Source organism: Hypanus sabinus, chromosome 2 (genome assembly GCF_030144855.1).
Source record: "Hypanus sabinus isolate sHypSab1 chromosome 2, sHypSab1.hap1, whole genome shotgun sequence".
Lineage (NCBI taxonomy): Eukaryota > Metazoa > Chordata > Chondrichthyes > Myliobatiformes > Dasyatidae > Hypanus > Hypanus sabinus.
In genome coordinates, this window is record NC_082707.1 from 209,184,140 (window position 1) to 209,204,380 (window position 20,241).

Here is a 20,241-nt window from a genome sequence, read left to right on the forward strand (position 1 = left end):
TCACTGAATCACTTTTGTTTCGTAATCCTGCTCGAGCTCCGGTCGAGCTTCTTCGACCGGTCTCTTAAATTTAAACAGTCTCCTTCAAAATAAAATTGGCAAGTCAGCTTTTTTGAAGTAGCCTCCTAAACTGTGGAATTCAAACTATAAGAGGTGCAGACTCAGTCGCCACTTTTACACCAGATCAAATCCTATTTATTTTACCTTGCTTTTAACTGACATCTCTGTACTTTATATCCCATTGTAATGCATCGTCTGCATGGAAAGTGCTCTGTACACACGTCATCATTGTTGGGCCAAAGTTCACCACAAAGCTGTCTGGCATGAAATGACCGAGTGTACTACACTCAAAACAACTCAATTCACTCTTCCGAGACAGGGAAACATTGCAAACATTTAAAACTTTATTCCCCGGACTGCAGGAGAGTGAGGGACACCTCAGAGACGTCGAGACGCGGGAGTAGGGTCAGGCCATTCAGACACCCCCCACGCTACCACACTCCTTTAATACATATTCCTGGTTTTTTGCATGATTTTTAATCTGTTCAATATATGTACACTGTAATTGACTTATTATTATTGCTTTTTCTTCCATATTATGTATTGCATTGAACTGCTGTTGCCAAGGTAACAAATCTCGCGACACATGCCAGCGATAATAAACCAGATTGACACTACACCATTCCATCATGGCTAATCCATTTCCCCTCTCAGCCCTGATCTTCTGCCTTCTAATAATCCTTCATGCCATTACTAATCAAGAACCTCTGCTTTAAATATACCCAATGACTTGGCCTCCACAGATCCATCAACCCCTGCATAAAGAAGTTCCTCTTCATCTCTGTTAAAGCAGTGGTTCCCAACCTTTTCTATGCCCCACACCCCTAGGAAATGTTTGATTAATGTTCGCACCCCCTACAAAAGTAATATCACATTTGAAGATGAAGAAGTCTAATTCTAATTTTTGAGCCACAAATTGAACCACATACAATACTGCAGGTGAACAAATTAAACTTAAAAAAATAAGCTTTTAACTCAGTGCATAAAATGCAAATATAAATTGAGCAATTAGATTCTAATTTATTCAGAAAAAATTGTGAACAGTAAATTGATGAGACTCCTCAACTCTGAGGTGTAACTTCCCAGGTAACACTGATGAGAATCCTCAACGCTGACTCGGGCAGCGGGAGACTGGAGTGAGTTTACGTCTCTCTCGACTCGGGCAGCGGGAGACTGGAGTGAGTTTACGTCTCTCTCGACTCGGGCAGCGGGAGACTGGAGTGAGTTTACGTCTCTCTCGACTCGGGCAGCGGGAGACTGGAGTGAGTTTACGTCTCTCTCAACTCGGGCAGCGGGAGACTGGAGAGTGCTTGGGACAAACGTTACTACCACTTCTCAAGGCATACTGGCAGCTGGCAGAGTGACGACTCGTCACTCAAGCACACAAGCCACTCTTTGTCGCACCCCCTGAAATTCCTTCTCGCACCCCAGGTTGGGAACCCCTGGTGTTCAAGGGACATCTCTCTATTCGGAGGTTGTGCCACCGGTCCTAGAGGTACCAAGTTATGGGAGTTACAGACTTAATCCCTCGGGTTTAGGATGGTAGGTAATACCCAGCCCGTGGCCTCCTTATTAGATACCCCTATACATCTCGTCAATGCAAGTGTCTCATCAGCCAATCATGTGGCAGCAACTCAATGTGTAGAAAAATGCAGACATGGTCAAGAGGTTGTTGTTGCTCAGACAGAATATCAGAATGGGGAAGAAATGTGATCTAAGTGACTCTGTCCATGGAGTGATTGTTTGAGCATCTGAGAAACTGCTGATCTCCTGGGATTGTCATGCAAAGTGCTCTCTAAAGTCACAGAGAATGGTGTAAACAGCCAGTGAGTGGCAGCTCCATGGGTTGAAATGCCTTGTTAATGAGAGGTCGGAGGAGAATGGCCAGACTGCTTCAAGCTGACAGGAAGGCGACAGTAACTCGAACAACCAACAGTGCTGTGCAGAAGAGTCTCTGAACGAACAACCTGTTGAACCTTGAAGAGGATCCACAGCTGAAGTGGCACAGAAGGTACCTGAAACGACCTCCGAGTGCACGTGAGGGGAACTACTTCACTCGGGGCTACAGCAGTGGATCAAGCTGCCAGCAGGAGTGGCAGATGCAAGTTCAATTGAAACAGTTCAGCCTCGTGAGATACATGGATGAGAAAGATATGGAGGGCTATGGTCTGGGAGCAGGCTGACAAGGCCAGACAGAAGGCCAAGTTGCCACGGCCCGTTTCTGAGGGTAATGTTCTATCACTTGATAACAGCTTTCATTACAACAGTGCAAACCCAAGATATATGTCTCCATGGATACACTCCACGACATCATCACTGCTTTCCATTCACACATCTCTCAAAGCTGTCCCCCGGTTTTCGAACGTTCGCTTTACGTCAACTGGCTGTTACGAAAGACCTATATCAGTTACCTGTTTTCACTAACAGAAGGTGTCTTCACTGTTACAAAAAAAGACAGCGCGCGTCGAGCAGCCAAGTTCCTCCCCCTGAACTGCATTCTAGCTGTCATTGCTTAAACACGTGCCTGTGAGCATCTGTGATTTATCTCCATTTATTCTGGACATCCATTAGTAAGATGAGTTCTAAGGTATCAGAAAAGCCTACAAGAGTGCGTAAAGGTGTTACACTTATCGTAGAACTAGACATCATTAAGCGTTTTGATCGTGGTGAACAAAGTAAGGACATAGTGAGCTTGGCTAAGGGTTTGTGGGTGTTGACGAAGATGATGTTGAGGAGCTTTTGGCATCCCATGACCAAGAACTGAGAGATGAAGAGCTGATGAAGAGGAAACTATAACAATTGAAACCGAAGTCATTAGCGAATGGCCCGAAAGTGAAGTCGTCTAGGAACTGAACGGGAAGCAATTGTGTGAGATTTTCTCTGCGATTGACAACGCTGCAATGATTGCAGTAAAGTATGACTTTAATTTTGAAAGGGTACGTAAGTTTAGGGCATATGTACAGGATGGTTTGAGTGCTTACAAAGAACTGTATGATAGAAAAACACACGAGGCTTAGCAGTCAAGCATAGTGTCGTTTTTCAAGCCTTTCACATCAGCCACAGCAGACGACGAAACTCGACCTTCGACATCGAGGGAGGCAGACATAGAAGATGTTAGTGACCTGCTGCCCTGATGGAAACAGACGACGATGAGGTGATACCCCAGTTTCCTCCACCTCCCACCACCCCAACCTCCGACTCCGCCTAACACACCTGTCTTCCCGATTCCGGTAAGTGAAACCACACTGGGCGTACATTACTTCTTTATATCGGCTGTGTATTTTTACGTGTTATTTGGCAGCTTCACAGCTTAAAGGTTACCGGAAAGAGTGTTTCTGCCGGGAGTGCTTGCGCCCTGTGTTTTTGCGGTCGAGAGTGCTTGCGTGAGATTTTCGCTGCGGTAGACAGTGCTGCAATAATTGTGGAAAAGTATTCCTACATTAGATAGGCTGTGTATTTATCAGATCATTCCTGCTTTTACCATATGTTACTGTTATTTTAGGTTTTAAGAGTTATTTGGCATGATTTGGTCGGTTATTTTTTGGGTCTGCGAACGCTCACAGATTTTTCCCATATAAATAAATGGTAATTGCTTCTTCACTTTACGATATTTCGGCTTACGAACCGTTTCATAGGAACGCTCTACCTTCGAATAGCAGGGGAAACCTGTAGTCAGGACTCCCACTCTGGCCGATAAACAGCAAGCACATGACAGGAATGTCTCTAGCACACCCGACAGCTCCACGCCTGGCTCAGAAAGAAGGCAGGCTGGGCACGGGCCTAGAAACCCCACCCTGAAACACCATCATATAGAACATAGAATAGTACAGCACATTACAGGCCCTTCGGCCCACAATGTTGTGCCGACCCTCAAACCCTGCCTCCCATATAACCCCCCACCTTAAATTCCTCAGAAGTTCCAAAGACCTCATCCCCAGCTGGGAGTGGAGGGATCTTGCCTTGAAGATAATAGACAGTAGCTGCAGGAGTAGGCCATTCGGCCCTTCTAGCCAGCACCACCATTCACTGTGATCATGGCTGATCATACACAATCAGTACCCCGTTCCTGCCCTCTCCCCATATCCCTTGACCCCGCTATCTATAAGAGCTAATATCTAACTCTCTCTTGAATGCATCCAGAGACTTGGCCTACACTGCGTTCTGGGGCAGAGCATTCCACAGATCCACAACTCTCTGGGTGAAAAAGTTTTTCTGCATCTCTGTTCCAAATGGCCTACCCCTTATTCTTAAACTGTGGCCTTGAGTTCTGGACTCACCCATCAGCAGGAACATGCTTCCTGCCTCCAGTGTGTCCAATCCCCTAATAATCTTATAGGTTTTAATCAGATCCCCTCTCATCCTTCTAAATTCCAGTGTATACAAGCCCAGTCGCTCCAATCTTTCAACATATGGCAGTCCCACCATTCTGGGAATTAACCTTGTGAACCTGCGCTGCGCTCCCTCAATAACAAGAATGTCCTTCCTCAAATTTGGAGACCAAAACTGCACACAATACTCCAGGTGTGGTCTCACCAGGGCCCTGTACAGCTGCAGAAGGACCTCTTTACTCCTACACTCAATTCCTCTTGTTATAAAGGCCAGCGCGTGTTGGCGTGTGGCCAAGTGGGCAAGGCATCAGACTAGTAACCTGAAGGTCACTGGTTCGAGCCTCAGCTGAGGCAGCGTGTTTGTGTCCTTGAGGAAGGCACTTAACAACACATTGCTCTGCGAAGTCACCGGTGCCAAGCTGCATGGGTCCTAGTGCCCTTCCCTTGGACAACATCGGTGGTGTGGAGAGGGGAAGGCCTGCAGCTTGGGCAACTGCCGGTCTCCCATACAACCCTGCCCAGGCGCAGGCGCAGATCCATGGTCTCTCGAGACCGACGGATGCCACCACCATAAAAGCCAGCAAGCCATTAGCTTTCTTCACTGCCTGCTGTACCTGCATGCTTGCTTTCATTAACTGATGTACGAGAACACCTAGATCTCATTGTACTTCCCCTTTCCCTAACTTGACTCCATTTAGATAGTAATCTGCCTTCCTGTTCTTGCCACCAAAATGGATAACCTTACATTTATCCACATTAAAATGCATCTGCCATACATTTCCCCACTCACCCAACCTGTCCAAGTCACCCTGCATTCTCATAACATCCTCCTGATATTTCACACTGCCACCCAGCTTTGTGTCATCAGCAAATTTGCTAATGTGACTTTTAATCCCTTCATCTAAATCATTAATGTATATTGTAAACAGCTGTGGTCCCAGCACCGAACCTTGCGGTACCCCACTGGTCACAGCCGGCCATTCCGAAAGGGTCCCGTTAATCGCTACTCTTTGTTTCCTGTCAGCCAGACAATTTTCAATCCATGTCAGTACTCTGCCCCCAATACCATGTGCCCTAATTTTGCCCACTAATCTCCTATGTGGGACTTTATCAAAAGCTTTCTGGAAGTCCAGGTACACTACATCCACTGGCTCTCCCTTGTCCATTTTCATAGTTACTATATTAATACTATTTTCTGCGATCATAGTGGACCTCCAAGATGAACCACCTCACATTTATCTGGGTTGAACTCCATCTGCCACTTCTCAGCCCAGTTTTGCATCCTATCAATGCCCCGCTGTAACGTCTGACAGCCCTCCACACTTCCACAACACCCCCAAACTTTGTGTCATCAGCAAACTTACGAACCCATCCCTCCACTTCCTCATCCAGGTCATTTGTAAAAATCACGAAGAGTAAGGGTCCCAGAAAAGATCCTTGAGGCACACCACTGGTGACTGGCAGCCGAGGCAGGGCTGATGGGCTCAAGACCACCAACAAAAACAAGAACACCAAAAAGTCTGCAGATACGGAAATCCAGAGTCACACAGAGAGAACGCTGGAGAGACCCGGCAGACGGGTGTTACAGTCCGTAGATACGGAAATCCAGAGTCACACAGAGAGAACGCTGGAGAGACCCGGCAGACGGGTGTTACAGTCCGTAGATACGGAAATCCAGTGACACAGAGAGAGAACGCTGGAGAGACCCGGCAGACGGGTGTTACAGTCCGCAGATACGGAAATCCAGTGACACAGAGAGAGAACGCTGGAGAGACCCGGCAGACGGGTGTTACAGTCCGTAGATACGGAAATCCAGAGTCACACAGAGAGAACGCTGGAGAGACCCGGCAGACGGGTGTTACAGTCCGCAGATACGGAAATCCAGTGACACAGAGAGAACGCTGGAGAGACCCGGCAGACGGGTGTTACAGTCCGTAGATACGGAAATCCAGTGACACAGAGAGAACGCTGGAGAGACCCGGCAGACGGGTGTTACAGTCCGTAGATACGGAAATCCAGAGTCACACAGAGAGAACGCTGGAGAGACCCGGCAGACGGGTGTTACAGTCCGTAGATACGGAAATCCAGAGTCACACAGAGAGAACGCTGGAGAGACCCGGCAGACGGGTGTTACAGTCCGTAGAGACGGAAATCCAGAGTCACACAGAGAGAACGCTGGAGAGACCCGGCAGACGGGTGTTACAGTCCGTAGATACGGAAATCCAGAGTCACACAGAGAGAACGCTGGAGAGACCCGGCAGACGGGTGTTACAGTCTGTAGATACGGAAATCCAGTCACACAGAGAGAACGCTGGAGAGACCCGGCAGACGGGTGTTACAGTCCATAGATAGGGAAATCCAGAGTCACACAGAGAGAACGCTGGAGAGACCCAGCAGACGGGTGTTACAGTCCGTAGATAGGGAAATCCAGAGTCACACAGAGAGAACGCTGGAGAGACCCGGCAGACGGGTGTTACAGTCCGTAGATACGGAAATCCAGAGTCACACAGAGAGAACGCTGGAGAGACCCGGCAGACGGGTGTTACAGTCCGTAGATACGGAAATCCAGTCACACAGAGAGAACGCTGGAGAGACCCGGCAGACGGGTGTTACAGTCCGTAGATATGGAAATCCAGTCACACAGAGAGAACGCTGGAGAGACCCGGCAGACGGGTGTTACAGTCCGTAGATACGGAAATCCAGAGTCACACAGAGAGAACGCTGGAGAGACCCGGCAGACGGGTGTTACAGTCCGTAGATAGGGAAATCCAGAGTCACACAGAGAGAACGCTGGAGAGACCCAGCAGACGGGTGTTACAGTCCGTAGATAGGGAAATCCAGAGTCACACAGAGAGAACGCTGGAGAGACCCAGCAGACGGGTGTTACAGTCCGTAGATAGGGAAATCCAGAGTCACACAGAGAGAACGCTGGAGAGACCCGGCAGACGGGTGTTACAGTCCGTAGATAGGGAAATCCAGAGTCACACAGAGAGAACGCTGGAGAGACCCGGCAGACGGGTGTTACAGTCCGTAGATACGGAAATCCAGAGTCACACAGAGAGAACGCTGGAGAGACCCGGCAGACGGGTGTTACAGTCCGTAGATACGGAAATCCAGAGTCACACAGAGAGAACGCTGGAGAGACCCGGCAGACGGGTGTTACAGTCCGTAGATACGGAAATCCAGAGTCACACAGAGAGAACGCTGGAGAGACCCGGCAGACGGGTGTTACAGTCCGTAGATACGGAAATCCAGAGTCACACAGAGAGAACGCCGGAGAGACCCGGCAGACGGGTGTTACAGTCCGTAGATACGGAAATCCAGAGTGACACAGAGAGAACGCTGGAGAGACCCGGCAGACGGGTGTTATGGAGACGCAGTAGAAGAGCTACAAGTTCTTTTGCCATTTATAGATTACATATTTGGCTCCTGCTTTTCCCCATCACCAGAAGCTCCAACAAGTGCGAGTGCACTCCACAGGCTCCCCATACATCAAGAAAACAGCACGGTGGGTCCCAGTGAAGATAAAGTGGAGCTTTGTTTGTCACATGCAGTGAGATGCAGCTGAATGCAGCGAATATTGAACTAGGCAGCCGCAATCTGGTCTTCTCCAACAAGCATGCCGCCACTCGCTCACCCCAAGTGTACACCTGTGGCCAGTGGGAGGAAATCTGAGCTCCCAGCGGGAAACCATGCGGTCAAGGAAAGAAGGTAACACTCCTTTCAGACAGCGGCAGGAATGCGAAATGCTCTGAGCAATGAGCCACTGCTTCCACACTCCCAACACCTTTCAAATCTTCATGAGAACACCAACACTCTCATGCTCATCTCCAACTAAAACCCAACTTGGAAATCTATCTCCACTGCTTAACCACTACTGAAGCTGAATCTTGGATTTAGAACATGCAACAGCACAGGAAGAGACCATTCAAACCACAACGTTGTGCCAAATCAACGTCTCTAGCTCAACCAACACCCCAGCCACCCACTACTCTCTGTGTAAAATAAAGCTTGGCCTTCACATCTCCTTTGAATGACCCCATCTCACCTTCAATGCATGCCCTCTCGTATTAGGCATTTCAACCCTGTGTAAAGATGCTGTCTGTCTACTTTAGCTAAATCTCTCAATCTTATAAATGTCTATCAGATCTCCCTACAGCCTCTGCTGTTCCAGAGAAAACACAAGTTTATTCAGCCACGAGGAAATCTGCAGATGCTGGAAATTCAAGCAACACACACAAAATGCTGGTGGAACGCAGCAGGCCAGGCAGCATCTATAGGGAGTAGCACTGTTGACGTTTCGGGCAGAGACCCTTTGTCAGGACTAACCATATAACAATCACAGCACGGAAACAGGCCATCTTGGCCCTCCTAGTCCGTGCCGAACTCTTAATCTCACCTAGTCCCACCTACCCGCACTCAGCCCATAACCCTCCACTCCTTTCCTGTCCATATACCTATCCAATTTTACCTTAAATGACACAACTGAACTGGCCTCTACTACTTCTACAGGAAGCTCATTCCACACAGCTATCACTCTCTGAGTAAAGAAATACCCCCGTGTTTCCCTTAAACTTCTGCCCCCTAACTCTCAAATCATGTCCTCGCATTTGAATCTCCCCTACTCTCAATGGAAACAGCCTGTTCACGTCAACTCTATCTATCCCTCTCAAAATTTTAAATACCTCGATCAAATCCCCCCTCAACCTTCTACGCTCCAATGAATAGAGACCTAACTTGTTCAACCTTTCTCTGTAACTTAAGTGCTGAAACCCAGGTAACATCCTAGTAAATTGTCTCTGCACTCTCTCTAATTTATTGATATCTTTCCTATAATTCGGTGACCAGAACTGTACACAATATTCCAAATTTGGCCTTACCAATGCCTTGTACAATTTTAACATTACATCCCAACTTCTGTACTCAATGCTTTGATTTATAAAGGCCATTGTTCCAAAAGCCTTCTTCACCACCCTATCTACATGAGACTCCACCTTCAGGGAACTATGCACTGTTATTCCTAGATCTCTCTGTTCCTCTGCATTCCTCAATGCCCTACCATTTACCCTGTATGTTCTATTTGGATTATTCCTGCCAAAATGTAGAACCTCACACTTTGGCAGGAATAACATAACGAAAGGTCTCAGCCCAAATCATTGACTGTACTTCTTCCTACAGATGCTGCCTGGCCTGCTGCGTTCCACCAGCATTTTGTGAGTTTATTCAGCCTATTGTTGTAGCACACGCCCTTGAAACCAGGGAGCGCCCTGATAAACCCTTTCTGCATCATCTCCAAAGCCTCAATGTCCTTCCTCGAACGGGACGACCAGATCTGTACGCAATACTCCAGATGCAGCCGAACCGGTTTTAAAAAGCTGCAGCATAACTTCCCGACTTTTGAACTTAGTACCTCAACTAGTAAGAGTAAGGGGTCAGCCTCCCCGTAATCGTGCGTAGGCACTTTCAGGGCCACCAAATAGCCTTCAGCACGAGGACTGCAGTGCTTCAAGCAGGCAGTGTGCAGTTTTTAAAAGGTTGCAGAGATAAATAACAAGTGTTAGTGATGCCACATCCTACACATAGAAATCCAAAACAGATCCCCACAGTATCGAGGATAAACAGCTTTCTAATCCCATTAGAAACAGGTCCAACCGATCAACTCGAGTGGAGAAAATGAGCAAATTAACAGTGCTCTGCGACTCCATGTTCGAAGTTCCAAGTGAATCTGTTATCAAAGTCACTTTAAGGAGATGGAGCTGGAACTGGAACTGCATTAACTCAGGATCACTCAAAGGCTGAGGAGGGGTGATAGACAGGACATGTGGAGAGCTGGTTACACCCAAGGACACAGGTTAGGTGGTCAGGAAGGGATAAGGGGTTAAGTACCCCTGTGGCCATTCCCCTCCACAACAGGTATATCACTTTGGATACACAGGAAAGTCACGGTGATCAGGTCTCTGGCACGGAGTCTTGCTCTGACTCAGAAGGGACAGGGAAGTAGAGGCGTGCTGGGGTCGAGGGATTCGTTAGTTAAGGAACGGACAGGAGGTTTTGTGGGTGAGAAGGCAATTCCTGGATGGCATGTTGCCTCCCGAGTGTCAGGGTCTGGGATATCTCGGATCGAGAACTCAGCGTTGAAGTGCGAGGGTGAACAGCCAGACAGAAATGGACAAGCGACGAGGTTCTGCAGAGGGAGTTAGCAGCCAAGTAAAGGGCAGGATCTCCAGGGTTGTGACCTCAGGACTGCTGCCCGGGCCACATGCTGGTGAGGACAGAACTAGGAAGATTATACAGTTTAATACGTGGTTAAGGAGTTGGTGTAGGAGGGAGGGCATCCGATTTTTGGATCATTGGGCTTTCTTCCAGGGGAAGGTAGGACCTGTACAGAAGGGACGGTTTGCACCTGGACTGGAGGGGGACTAATATCCTCGTGAGTGTTTGTTAAAGCTGCTTGGTGGGGTTTAAGCTGCAGGGGATGGGAACCAGAGTGCCAGAACAGTTAGTGGAGAGGCTGTGGAGGCAGATGTTGGTAGGACCTGACATAGTTAGGAACCAAAAGGCTGAGGGTGGTGTGACTAGTGTCTTCAGCCGTGTATATTTCAATGCAAGAAGGGTTGTAGGAAAGGGAGACGTTAGTGTTGAAGATGAGGTAGCTGGTTTACAAAGAGAGACTGTGTGTAGTGAGGAGAAGCTGCTGATAGGGGAAAATTCATCTCAACAGGATGAGATGTGAAGGGCAGACAGAAACTGAAAAGGGTGAAGACAGGATTGAAGGTGTTGTATGTGAATGTGTGCAGTATATGGAATAAGGTAGATGAACCTGTGGCACACACAGGCATCACGGAATCATGGCTGAAAAAAGATTACTGCTGGGAGCTTAACATCCAAGGAAACACTTTGTATCAAAAGGACAGGGAAGTAGGCAGAAGGGGTGGCATTGCTCTGTTGGTAAAAAAATGAAATCGAATCACTAGAAAGAGGTGACATAGGACTGGAAGGTGTTGGATCATTGTGGATTGAGTTAAGGAACTGCAAGGGTAAAAAGGCTGATTGAAGTTGTATTCAGACCCCAAAAAGTAGCAAAGATGTGGCCTGTAAATTACAACGGGAGATAGAAAATGCATGTCAAAAGGGCAATGTTACTATAATCATAGGGGGGTTCAATATGCAGGTAGATTGGAAAAATCAGGTTGGTGCTGGATTCAGGAGGGGGAATTTCTACAGCCTACGAGATGGCTTTTTAGATCAGCTTGTGGCTGAGCCCACTGGGGGATCAGCTATTCTGGATTGGGTGTTGTGCAATGAACCGGAATTGATTAGAGAGCTTAAAGTAAAAGACCCTTAAGGGACAGTGATCATAATGATAGAATTCACCCTGAAATCCGAGAAGAAGCTAAAGTCTGATGTATGGGAATAACAGGGGAGTAAAGAGGATTACTGAGGCTTGAGAGAGCAGCTGGCCAGAATTGATTGGAAAAGAACACTGGCAGGGATGACAGCAGAGCAGCAATGGCTGGAATTTCCGGAAGCAATTTTGAAGATAGGATATATACATCCCAAAGAAGTATTCAAAAGGAAAGATGACACAACCATGACACTATTGTGGGAGGTGAGGGAGGAGATTGCTGAGCCTCTGGCAATGATCCTTGCTTCATCAGTGGGAATGGGAGAGGTTCCAGAGGATTGGAGGGTTATGGGTGTTGTTCCTTTACTCAAAAAAAGGGAGTAGACATAGCCCAGGAAATTATAGACCAGTGAGTTTAACCTCAGTGGTTGGTAAGTTGATGGAGAAGATCCTGAGAGGCAAGATTGATGAACATTTGGAGAGGCATAATATGATTAGGTTTGTCAAAGGGAGGTTGTGCCTTACAAGCCTGATTGAATTTTTTGAGGATGTGACTAAACACGTAGATGAAGGTAGAGCAGTAGATGTAGTGTATATAGATTTCAGCAAGGCATTCGATAAAGTACCCTATGCATAGCTTATTGAGAAAGTAAAGAGGCATGGGATCCAAGGGGACATTGCTTTGTGGATCCAGAACTGGCTTGCCCACAGAAGGCAAAGAGTGATTGTAGACGGGTCATATTCTGCATGAAGGTCAGTGACCAGTGTTGTACCTCAGGGATCTGTTCTGGGACCCCTATTCTTCATGATTTTTAGAAGCAAGCTACCCAGTAATATTAAAGAGGATACCAAAAGTTTCTTCAGATACATAAAGAGAGGACAGAGTGGATATCAGACTGCCGGAAAATGATCTGGAGAGGTGGTAATGGGGGACAAGGAAACGGACAAACTGAACAAGTAGTTTACATCATCCTTCATGGTGGAAGATAATGCAGTATGGTGGGTGGTCAAGCATCAGGGGCCACAAAGTATATGAACTTACCATTACTTGAGAGAAGTTCTTGGGAAACTGGAAGGTCTGATGGTAGACAAGTCAGCTGGATAAGATAGTGCACGCACTATAGAGTTTGAAAAGAGGTGACTGAAGAGATTGTGGAGACATTAGTAATGATCTTTTGTGAATCACTAAATACAACTCCACTCTTCAAGAAGGGAGAGAGCCAGAAGAAAGGAAACTATAGGCCAGTTAGTCTGACCTCAGTGGTTGGGAAGATATTAAGAGTCAATTATCAAGGATGATGTCTCAGGGTACTTGGAGGCACATGATAAAAACAGGCCTTCGTCAGCATGGTTTCCTCAAGGGAAAATCTTGTTTGACAAATCTGTTGGGATTCTTTGAAGAAATAACAAGCAGGATCGACAAAGGCCTTTGACAAAGGTGATGCTTAACAAGCTACGAGCCCATTGTATTACAGGAAAAATTCTAGCTTGGATTAAGCAGTGGCTGATTGGCAGGAGGCAAAGAGTGGGAATAAAGGGAAGCTTTTCTGACGGGCTGTCAGTGACTAGCGATGTCTGTGTGGTGACCAGTTCCTTTTACATTGTATGTCAATTATTTGAACGACAGAATTGATGGCTTTGTTGCAACGTTTGCAGACATGAAGATCAGTGGGAGGAGCAGGTAGCTTTGAGGCAGTTAGAGAGGCTACAGAAGGACAGGAGAATGGGCAAAGAAATGGCAGATGGAATACAGTGTTGGGAAGTGTCTGGTCATGCACTTTGGTTGAAGAAATTAAAAGGTTGACTATTTTCTAAATGGAGAGAAAATACAAAAACCTGTGCTGCAAAGGGACTTGCACAAGGATTCCCCAGAAGGTTAATTTGCGGATTGAGTCTGTGGTGAAGGCAGCAATTGCAATGTCAGCATTAATTCCAAGAGGACTAGAATATAAAAGCAAGGATGTGATGTTGAAACTTTATAAGGCAAAGGTGAGGCCTCACTCGGAGTATTGTGAGCAGACTTGGGCCCCTTGTCTTTGCTGACACTGGAGAGGGTTCAAAGGAGGTTCACAAAAATGACTGGGATTGAATCGCTTGTTATATGAGGAGTGTCTGATGGCTCTGGGCCTGTATTCACTGGAATTCAGAAGAATGTGTGGTGACCTCAGTGAAACCTATCGAATGGTGAAAGGCCTTGATAGAGTGGATGTGGAGAGGATGTTTCCTGTGGTGGGAGAGTCCAAGACCAGGGGTCACAGCCTCTATTCTGTGTCCTTTTAGGGCAGATGAGAGGATTATTTTTTAAAACCAGAGGGTGGTGAATCTTTGGAATGTGTTGCCGCAGACAGCTGTGGAGGCCAAGTCTGAAATATACACAAGGCAGAAGTTGACAGCTTCTTGAATGGTCGGGGCATGAAGGGATATGGAGAGAAGGCAGGAAATTGGGGCTGAGGGGAAAATTGGATCAGCCATGATGAAATGGCAGAGCAAACAATGGGACAAGTGGCGTCATTCTGCCTCTATCTTATGGAACACACCACTGAGTTATTTTTTCTTGTCGGCATTCACAGTCAAACAGAAACACAACAGAATCAATGAAAAGCTATTCACAAAGATGGACAAATAACCAACATGCAAAAGACAAACTGGGCAATAGTAAAGCACAGATAAAAATGGTAATAAATAAACAAACGAGTGATGGCATCCATGTCTCAAAGGACAGTGGAGTGACCGCTCCAGGATGCAAGCCTAGGCAGAAGGCCCGGAGCTCCTGAGATGCCCAGTTGTCAATCCCACTTTAGACCTATGGAAAGCCAGGCCGTACGTTTGGCACTAGCTTGGCTGCAAGAGCTGCGGGAATGATGTTCAAGGACATCCAGCCCCTTAGGGGCTCCATTCCGGGTTTACTCCAACAGCCTTGGTCTCTCCCGAGGCAGCTGGGGATCTGTGGACAATTAATATCACCATATTTTGTCGGATTTTCTGTTCAGTAACGCATTCTACCACACTCCAGTTAGCAAACCCAGTTGTGTTTCACAATCGTTTTATTAAATGCCAAATGAACAAAGAATTAGAAACAGAGTAGCTAACAACAAAGAACAGAAAAGGAATAAAAGGGGAAAAAAAGACGGTGGGCCAATGTGGTCAACCTTTCCTCCACTCATAAACAAACATTTCATTCAAATTTGTAGATCAGAGTTAACCAATCACATATTCTTTATTCAAATAATAAAATACATACAGAAGTTCCCAGATTCATATACATACTGTGACCACTAGGGGACACACTGAACAATTGTATATACATACCATGACCACTAGGAAACATACTAAACAGTTACATGTATAGAAAACACATAAAACACGGGGTGGCAGGGTCGAGATGCATCTCTACTAAAGGAGGTATAAAGCGCTCCTTCCCTCCACTAGCCTACAGGTCACCCTTGGGCAAGGTGTGGCACCTGCTTAGCCCTCTCATCCCTCCCCCAATCAGGGTCACGTGAAGCAGATGGGAGCAGGTGGTGGATGGTCGTATGAGCAGCTGGTGCAGATCACAAGTCCTGGTTATGTGACCAGGCAGACAATCTCTGAAGAGCAGTGACAGGGGCTGGGGTCACCCGTCTTGTAAAGGAGCTGCCCAGAAGGTGGCAATGGCAAACCACTTCTGCAGAGAAATTGCCAGGAGTGATCACGGCCACGGGAAGACCATGATCATCTGACAGCACATAATCAGCAATACAAAATACAAGCAGGTAATTATACGTTAAGCTGTGAAAAATAACTGTACAGTCTAACCCAACACTGTTCGGAGTTTCCCTTCTCTGCCGATCATACCTTTTAGTGTAAAGTTCAAACAGCTCATGGCCTTCATGACACTTGTAGCTGCAAGCCAAACAGATGCCGGCAGGCTGTCCTCCTTTGGGCGTACATGTGTTGCAAGCATACAGTGCCTGTCTCTTCACATAGCCCTGCAGGGGAAAGCAAATCAATTGTTTCAGAAAAGCAGATCATCAGTGACATCATCTTTGCAAAGGAAGAAAATCATAAATACAGCAATTATTGGGTCAGGGTGGGTATGGGGAGAGACAACGTGATTAAACAAATGTCTGGAAAAGCAGAAGACTGAAACAGAGTCAAGTGTGGAACTTAACTCAGGAACTCAGTCTGTGGGCTCTCACCTTCAAACACCATACAGTGACACAGAGCAAGCGGTTATGAACTTATCCAAACGGCCTCTCTCAGTTGCACATGCATCAAATTCAGAAACCTCCTGTACCACACAAAACACACTCACCCATCTGGTTTTTAACAGAGTATCTACACAAGACAACAGTGTACAAGTCCCCACAAGACCTTCTGAAAGTCCCAAGGTGTTTCCTGGCAGTTTGCCCCAAGGAACAGTTATCAGACAACCCAACAATGAACCACTGAAGAGGGACGCAACAAAAAGACTTGGAGAGCTTGGTAGCATCAAAAATAATTAAAAGGGCAATAATTCCTGAAGAAGGGTCACAGCCAAAAATGTCACCTGTTCAGTCTTTTCCATGGATGCTGCCTGACCTGTTGAGTTCCTCCAGCACGGTCACTAAATTGATTCCAGGGGTCAGAGCGTTGACAGCCCCTGTCCTAAAGGACATGTTAGCAATGTCAGAGACGCACGAGACTACAGATGCTGGAACACAAACAGCCACTAAAGGAACTCGGTGACTCAGGATGAGAATGTGAAGAGGGCAAGGGGTACATGTAGAAGGGGTGGGCGAGGGGTAAGTGTAGACAGGACCAGGGAGAGGATATGTCATTGGGGAAGTGGAAGAGGACAGGGAAGAGGTAGCTAAAATAAGATGTCAGACAGCATGTGGCAACCAAAGAGGAACCCTGCGACCACAAGACAATGTGTTCGGCAAAGTATTTTGAGCTATATACCCATTTCGAGTGTTTTGCTTGTGTCCATACCCATTCCAAGTATTACGCTTGCATCTATGCTTATTCCAAGTATTTCACGTGCTTAGCTATGCAATAGCCAATCAATTGATGAATTTGAATCGGTAACCATATTTGCGAATGTAGTACCCTGCTTTTGGGTACAAGTATGACCTTTGTAAACCGACAGATTGGGAGTTGGCGACCTTACGCCCGAAGTGCGTGGGGCTGCGAACTCCTCTCTGAATAAAAACTGTTCCAGAGGTAATTTTCGTGTCTCTGGTGTTTTTCCTCAGCTGAGCAGGTTAATAATTCCAGGTTGACAAGGTAACATCTGGAGAAGAAAACAGACAGTTGTTCTTTGGGTTGAGACCCTTTCTCCAGACACAGATCCTTCAGGGACCTTATCTCGGGTTCTCACCGTCTCAGGAAGCAGCCAACATAATCCACGATTCCACCCAGCCTGCACAATCCCTCTTCTCTGCAATTGCACAGAAGGTACCAAAAGCCTTGAAGCACATCGCAACAGGCTCAAGGATATCTTCACCAGTTTAAGGACCACTGATGTACGATAAGACAGGCTCTCAACCTCACAATACACCTCGTCATGATCCCCCTCTCTGTGGCATTTTATTCTACATTCTGCAGAGGTACAGCCTGTATCAATACGGCTAAACCAGCTTACTAAGGACTTTGTGGGTCTGCTGGAAGGACAGGCACACCAGACCAGCGTACTGGAGACGGCCAACATGAATGGCATCTCCACCATGATAAAGCAACACCACCTCCGATGGAGGGGTCGTGTCATCTGATGTCTAACTCGCGTCTCCCCAAACAGATCCCTTACTCCCAGTCACCGAGCCCTCAGTGGGCAAAGATCACATCAAAATCAGCCTGAAGAAATTCAGCATTACATTTAAATACTGGGAAGGCAATGGACTCAATAGAGAGACTTGGAGGAAATCTGCTCAAGAGAGAGTGACCTGCCTCCGCTGGAACACAGAACAAGCAGCCACTGTGGAAGGACAGACCCAACCAGTCACCAGAGACACCACTGACCCGTGTCCACACTGCACCAGATCAGCCACCAGAGGACAAATAACAAACAAACACAGGCAATTTGGAGCAAATTGACAGGGACAAAAAAACAGGCAAATGCTGCCAAGGACCCAAATGAACTGAGAGCCAAAACCGAGTACTGAACGAAAGTCGTACGTTACTAATCCAACAGAAGGGATTCATTTCCCTCGGTAATTGGTTCAGCATAGTATTGTGGGCCGAAGGGCCTGTTCCTATTCTACGTTTAGTACCAGAAAATGAGTAGCTTTTACTGACAGGAAATTCAAATGCATATAATGTACAAACAACTGCATACGTTTAGAAACTCATACAGAAACCTGGGTCTACTCACAACCAATTCAAGGGGTCTTAGTAATCAGAATCACGATTAACTCACTGACATACATCATGAAATTTATTTTGCACCCGTACATTGTAATATATAGTTTTAAAAACCTCAAACTAGATTAGTAGAGAAACAGCATCATATGGATTCTGCATCAGTAGGTGCACCCAACACTGACAAAATACAGTGCAATCAGCTAAGCACGTGGGATTCAGCTGGTATATGTGGACTTTCAGTGGCTAATTTAAACAAAAGAGCTGGAGCAGAAAGGGCTGAGTAGCGAATGTACAGACCACAAGACATGGAACAGAATTAAGCAATTCAGCCCAACGAGTGTGCTATCATTCCATCATGGCTTATTTACCCCATTCTCTTGCCTTCTCTCTGTAACTTTTGACACCCTAATTAATAACTTAGCAACCTCCACTTTGAATATACCCAATGACTTAGCATCCACAGCCATCTCTGGCAATGAATTTCACAGACCGCTGCCCTCTGGATAAAGAAATTCCTCGTTTCTGTTCTAAAGGGACGTCCCCCTATTCCGAGGCTGTGCCTACTGGTTCGGGACTCTCCCCCTATAAGCAACATGAACGTGGGGAACTCAATCCATGGTTAACGGGAGTGTTAAACCCTCCCTCTCCAATACCACACGTACTGTATCGCCGTTCCACAAAAAGAACGCTACGACAGTTAGCTGACCAATCACAGCCGCCGTAACTCATTACGTAAAAATGGCGCCAGACAGACGCGAGTAAACGGCCGGAGTACCTCGGGGAGGGAAATTGATCCGTTCGGAGAATTAATTGGGGTTAAAATCAAATCTCCTGGGTTCACGGAAAAAAATTCTCCGTCCACAAATAAACACTTCATACGCAACCCGAGAGCGCAAGTCCCGATAACCCTCTACCGGCTGGTTTAACTGTAGCCGCTTTTGTTTATTATAAAAATGTACTGAATCGCATTGAAATATGCGGCCAACCCGAAACTCGTCCGCTCCGATCCGATCGGATCCAACACATAGACAATGCTGGAGGAACTCGGCAGGTCGCGACCCTTTCTTATGCCATTAAACAAGGGGTCCATGGACCCCAGGCTGGGAAACAGTCGACGTTTCGGGCCGAGACCCTTCATCCACACAATTATTTCAGGTCGGCTTTCAAAAGATTGACATAAACCGGTAATTCAGACCCGATTGAGCCCCCGCCGGAGGACCGAGAGGGTTTTAGAACCACGCAGCGAATAGTTAGGCCCTTATAAACAGAGAGGGACGGACTCGCCTCCGGGTAAGAGCATTTGTCGGAGTCGCTGCCACCCAGAACCGCGCACGCTTCGTGCTCCAACTCCTCGTTCTCCTCCAGAACGTCGGCTAAGGACACGATAGGATCCTCCTGCAGCGGCCGCTTGTGATTCTCCTCGTTTGCCGCCATCTCAAACTGCGTAAGGACTTCCGGGGTTGGGGGCTATTTAAAGCTGCAAATGCCCTCCCATCCCCCCCCCCCGCCCCCCGCACTGCTACACGGCCTTTTCCTAATAAAACACGCATTACACTGGGCGCAGCCACCGACTTTGCCCCGGTTATTGTATTGTTACGTGAATTGAAACGGGGCGGTGGTTTTGCAAGGTGCCTGGGTCAAAGTGCGGAGGAGACAGTCATGGCTGAGTGCGAGGTTTGCGGAGAGCTGGTGGAGTGGGGCGGCCGGAGCCGGCGTTACTCCGCCCGAGTTCGGCGCACCATACCGGGCATCCTCGCTGGCGTCCGCAGCCTCCTCGGCCAGCTGGGCGGCGCCCTGAACGACCTGGTCCTGCAGGAGAAGCAGGCAGACACCGACAGGACGGCCTCCGGCTCCGGTGGGTTCACGGTGACCGCTCCTCACTGCAGTTTGTGTAAATATAAAGCACATTTCCTCAACGGTTTTGCCGACACAATGTCCATAATCCCTCACGTTCATGTGCCCATCTAAACTTCTCTAATGTTTCTGCCTCTATCATCACCCCAGACACCCACCACTCTGTGTCAATAAACTTGCCTCACGTCTCGTTTAAAATTCCCCCTTTCTGCATGTTCTCTGATATTTCAACCCTGGGTTAAAAGATACGGTCCCTGAGCCTCTATCAGATCTCCCCTCAGCCTCCACCGCTCCGGGAAATACAACCATGCACATTCCCTCTAATGCAGGCAG

General features: G+C 47.3%; 1 protein-coding gene across 1 annotated transcript in view; it reads right to left on the reverse strand.

Moving 5' to 3' along the window:
- ubr7 (ubiquitin protein ligase E3 component n-recognin 7) overlaps positions 1-19,524 on the reverse strand; it is a 51,687-nt gene extending 32,163 nt beyond the window's left edge. The window contains exons 1-2 of the mRNA XM_059962772.1: positions 19,339-19,524; positions 15,568-15,701 (exon numbers count right to left, since the gene is read on the reverse strand). Of these exons, the coding sequence (XP_059818755.1) occupies positions 15,568-15,701; positions 19,339-19,488 (284 nt within the window). The 5' untranslated portion in view covers positions 19,489-19,524. The remainder of the gene's footprint in view (positions 1-15,567; positions 15,702-19,338) is intronic.
- Positions 19,525-20,241: the final 717 nt, after the last annotated feature.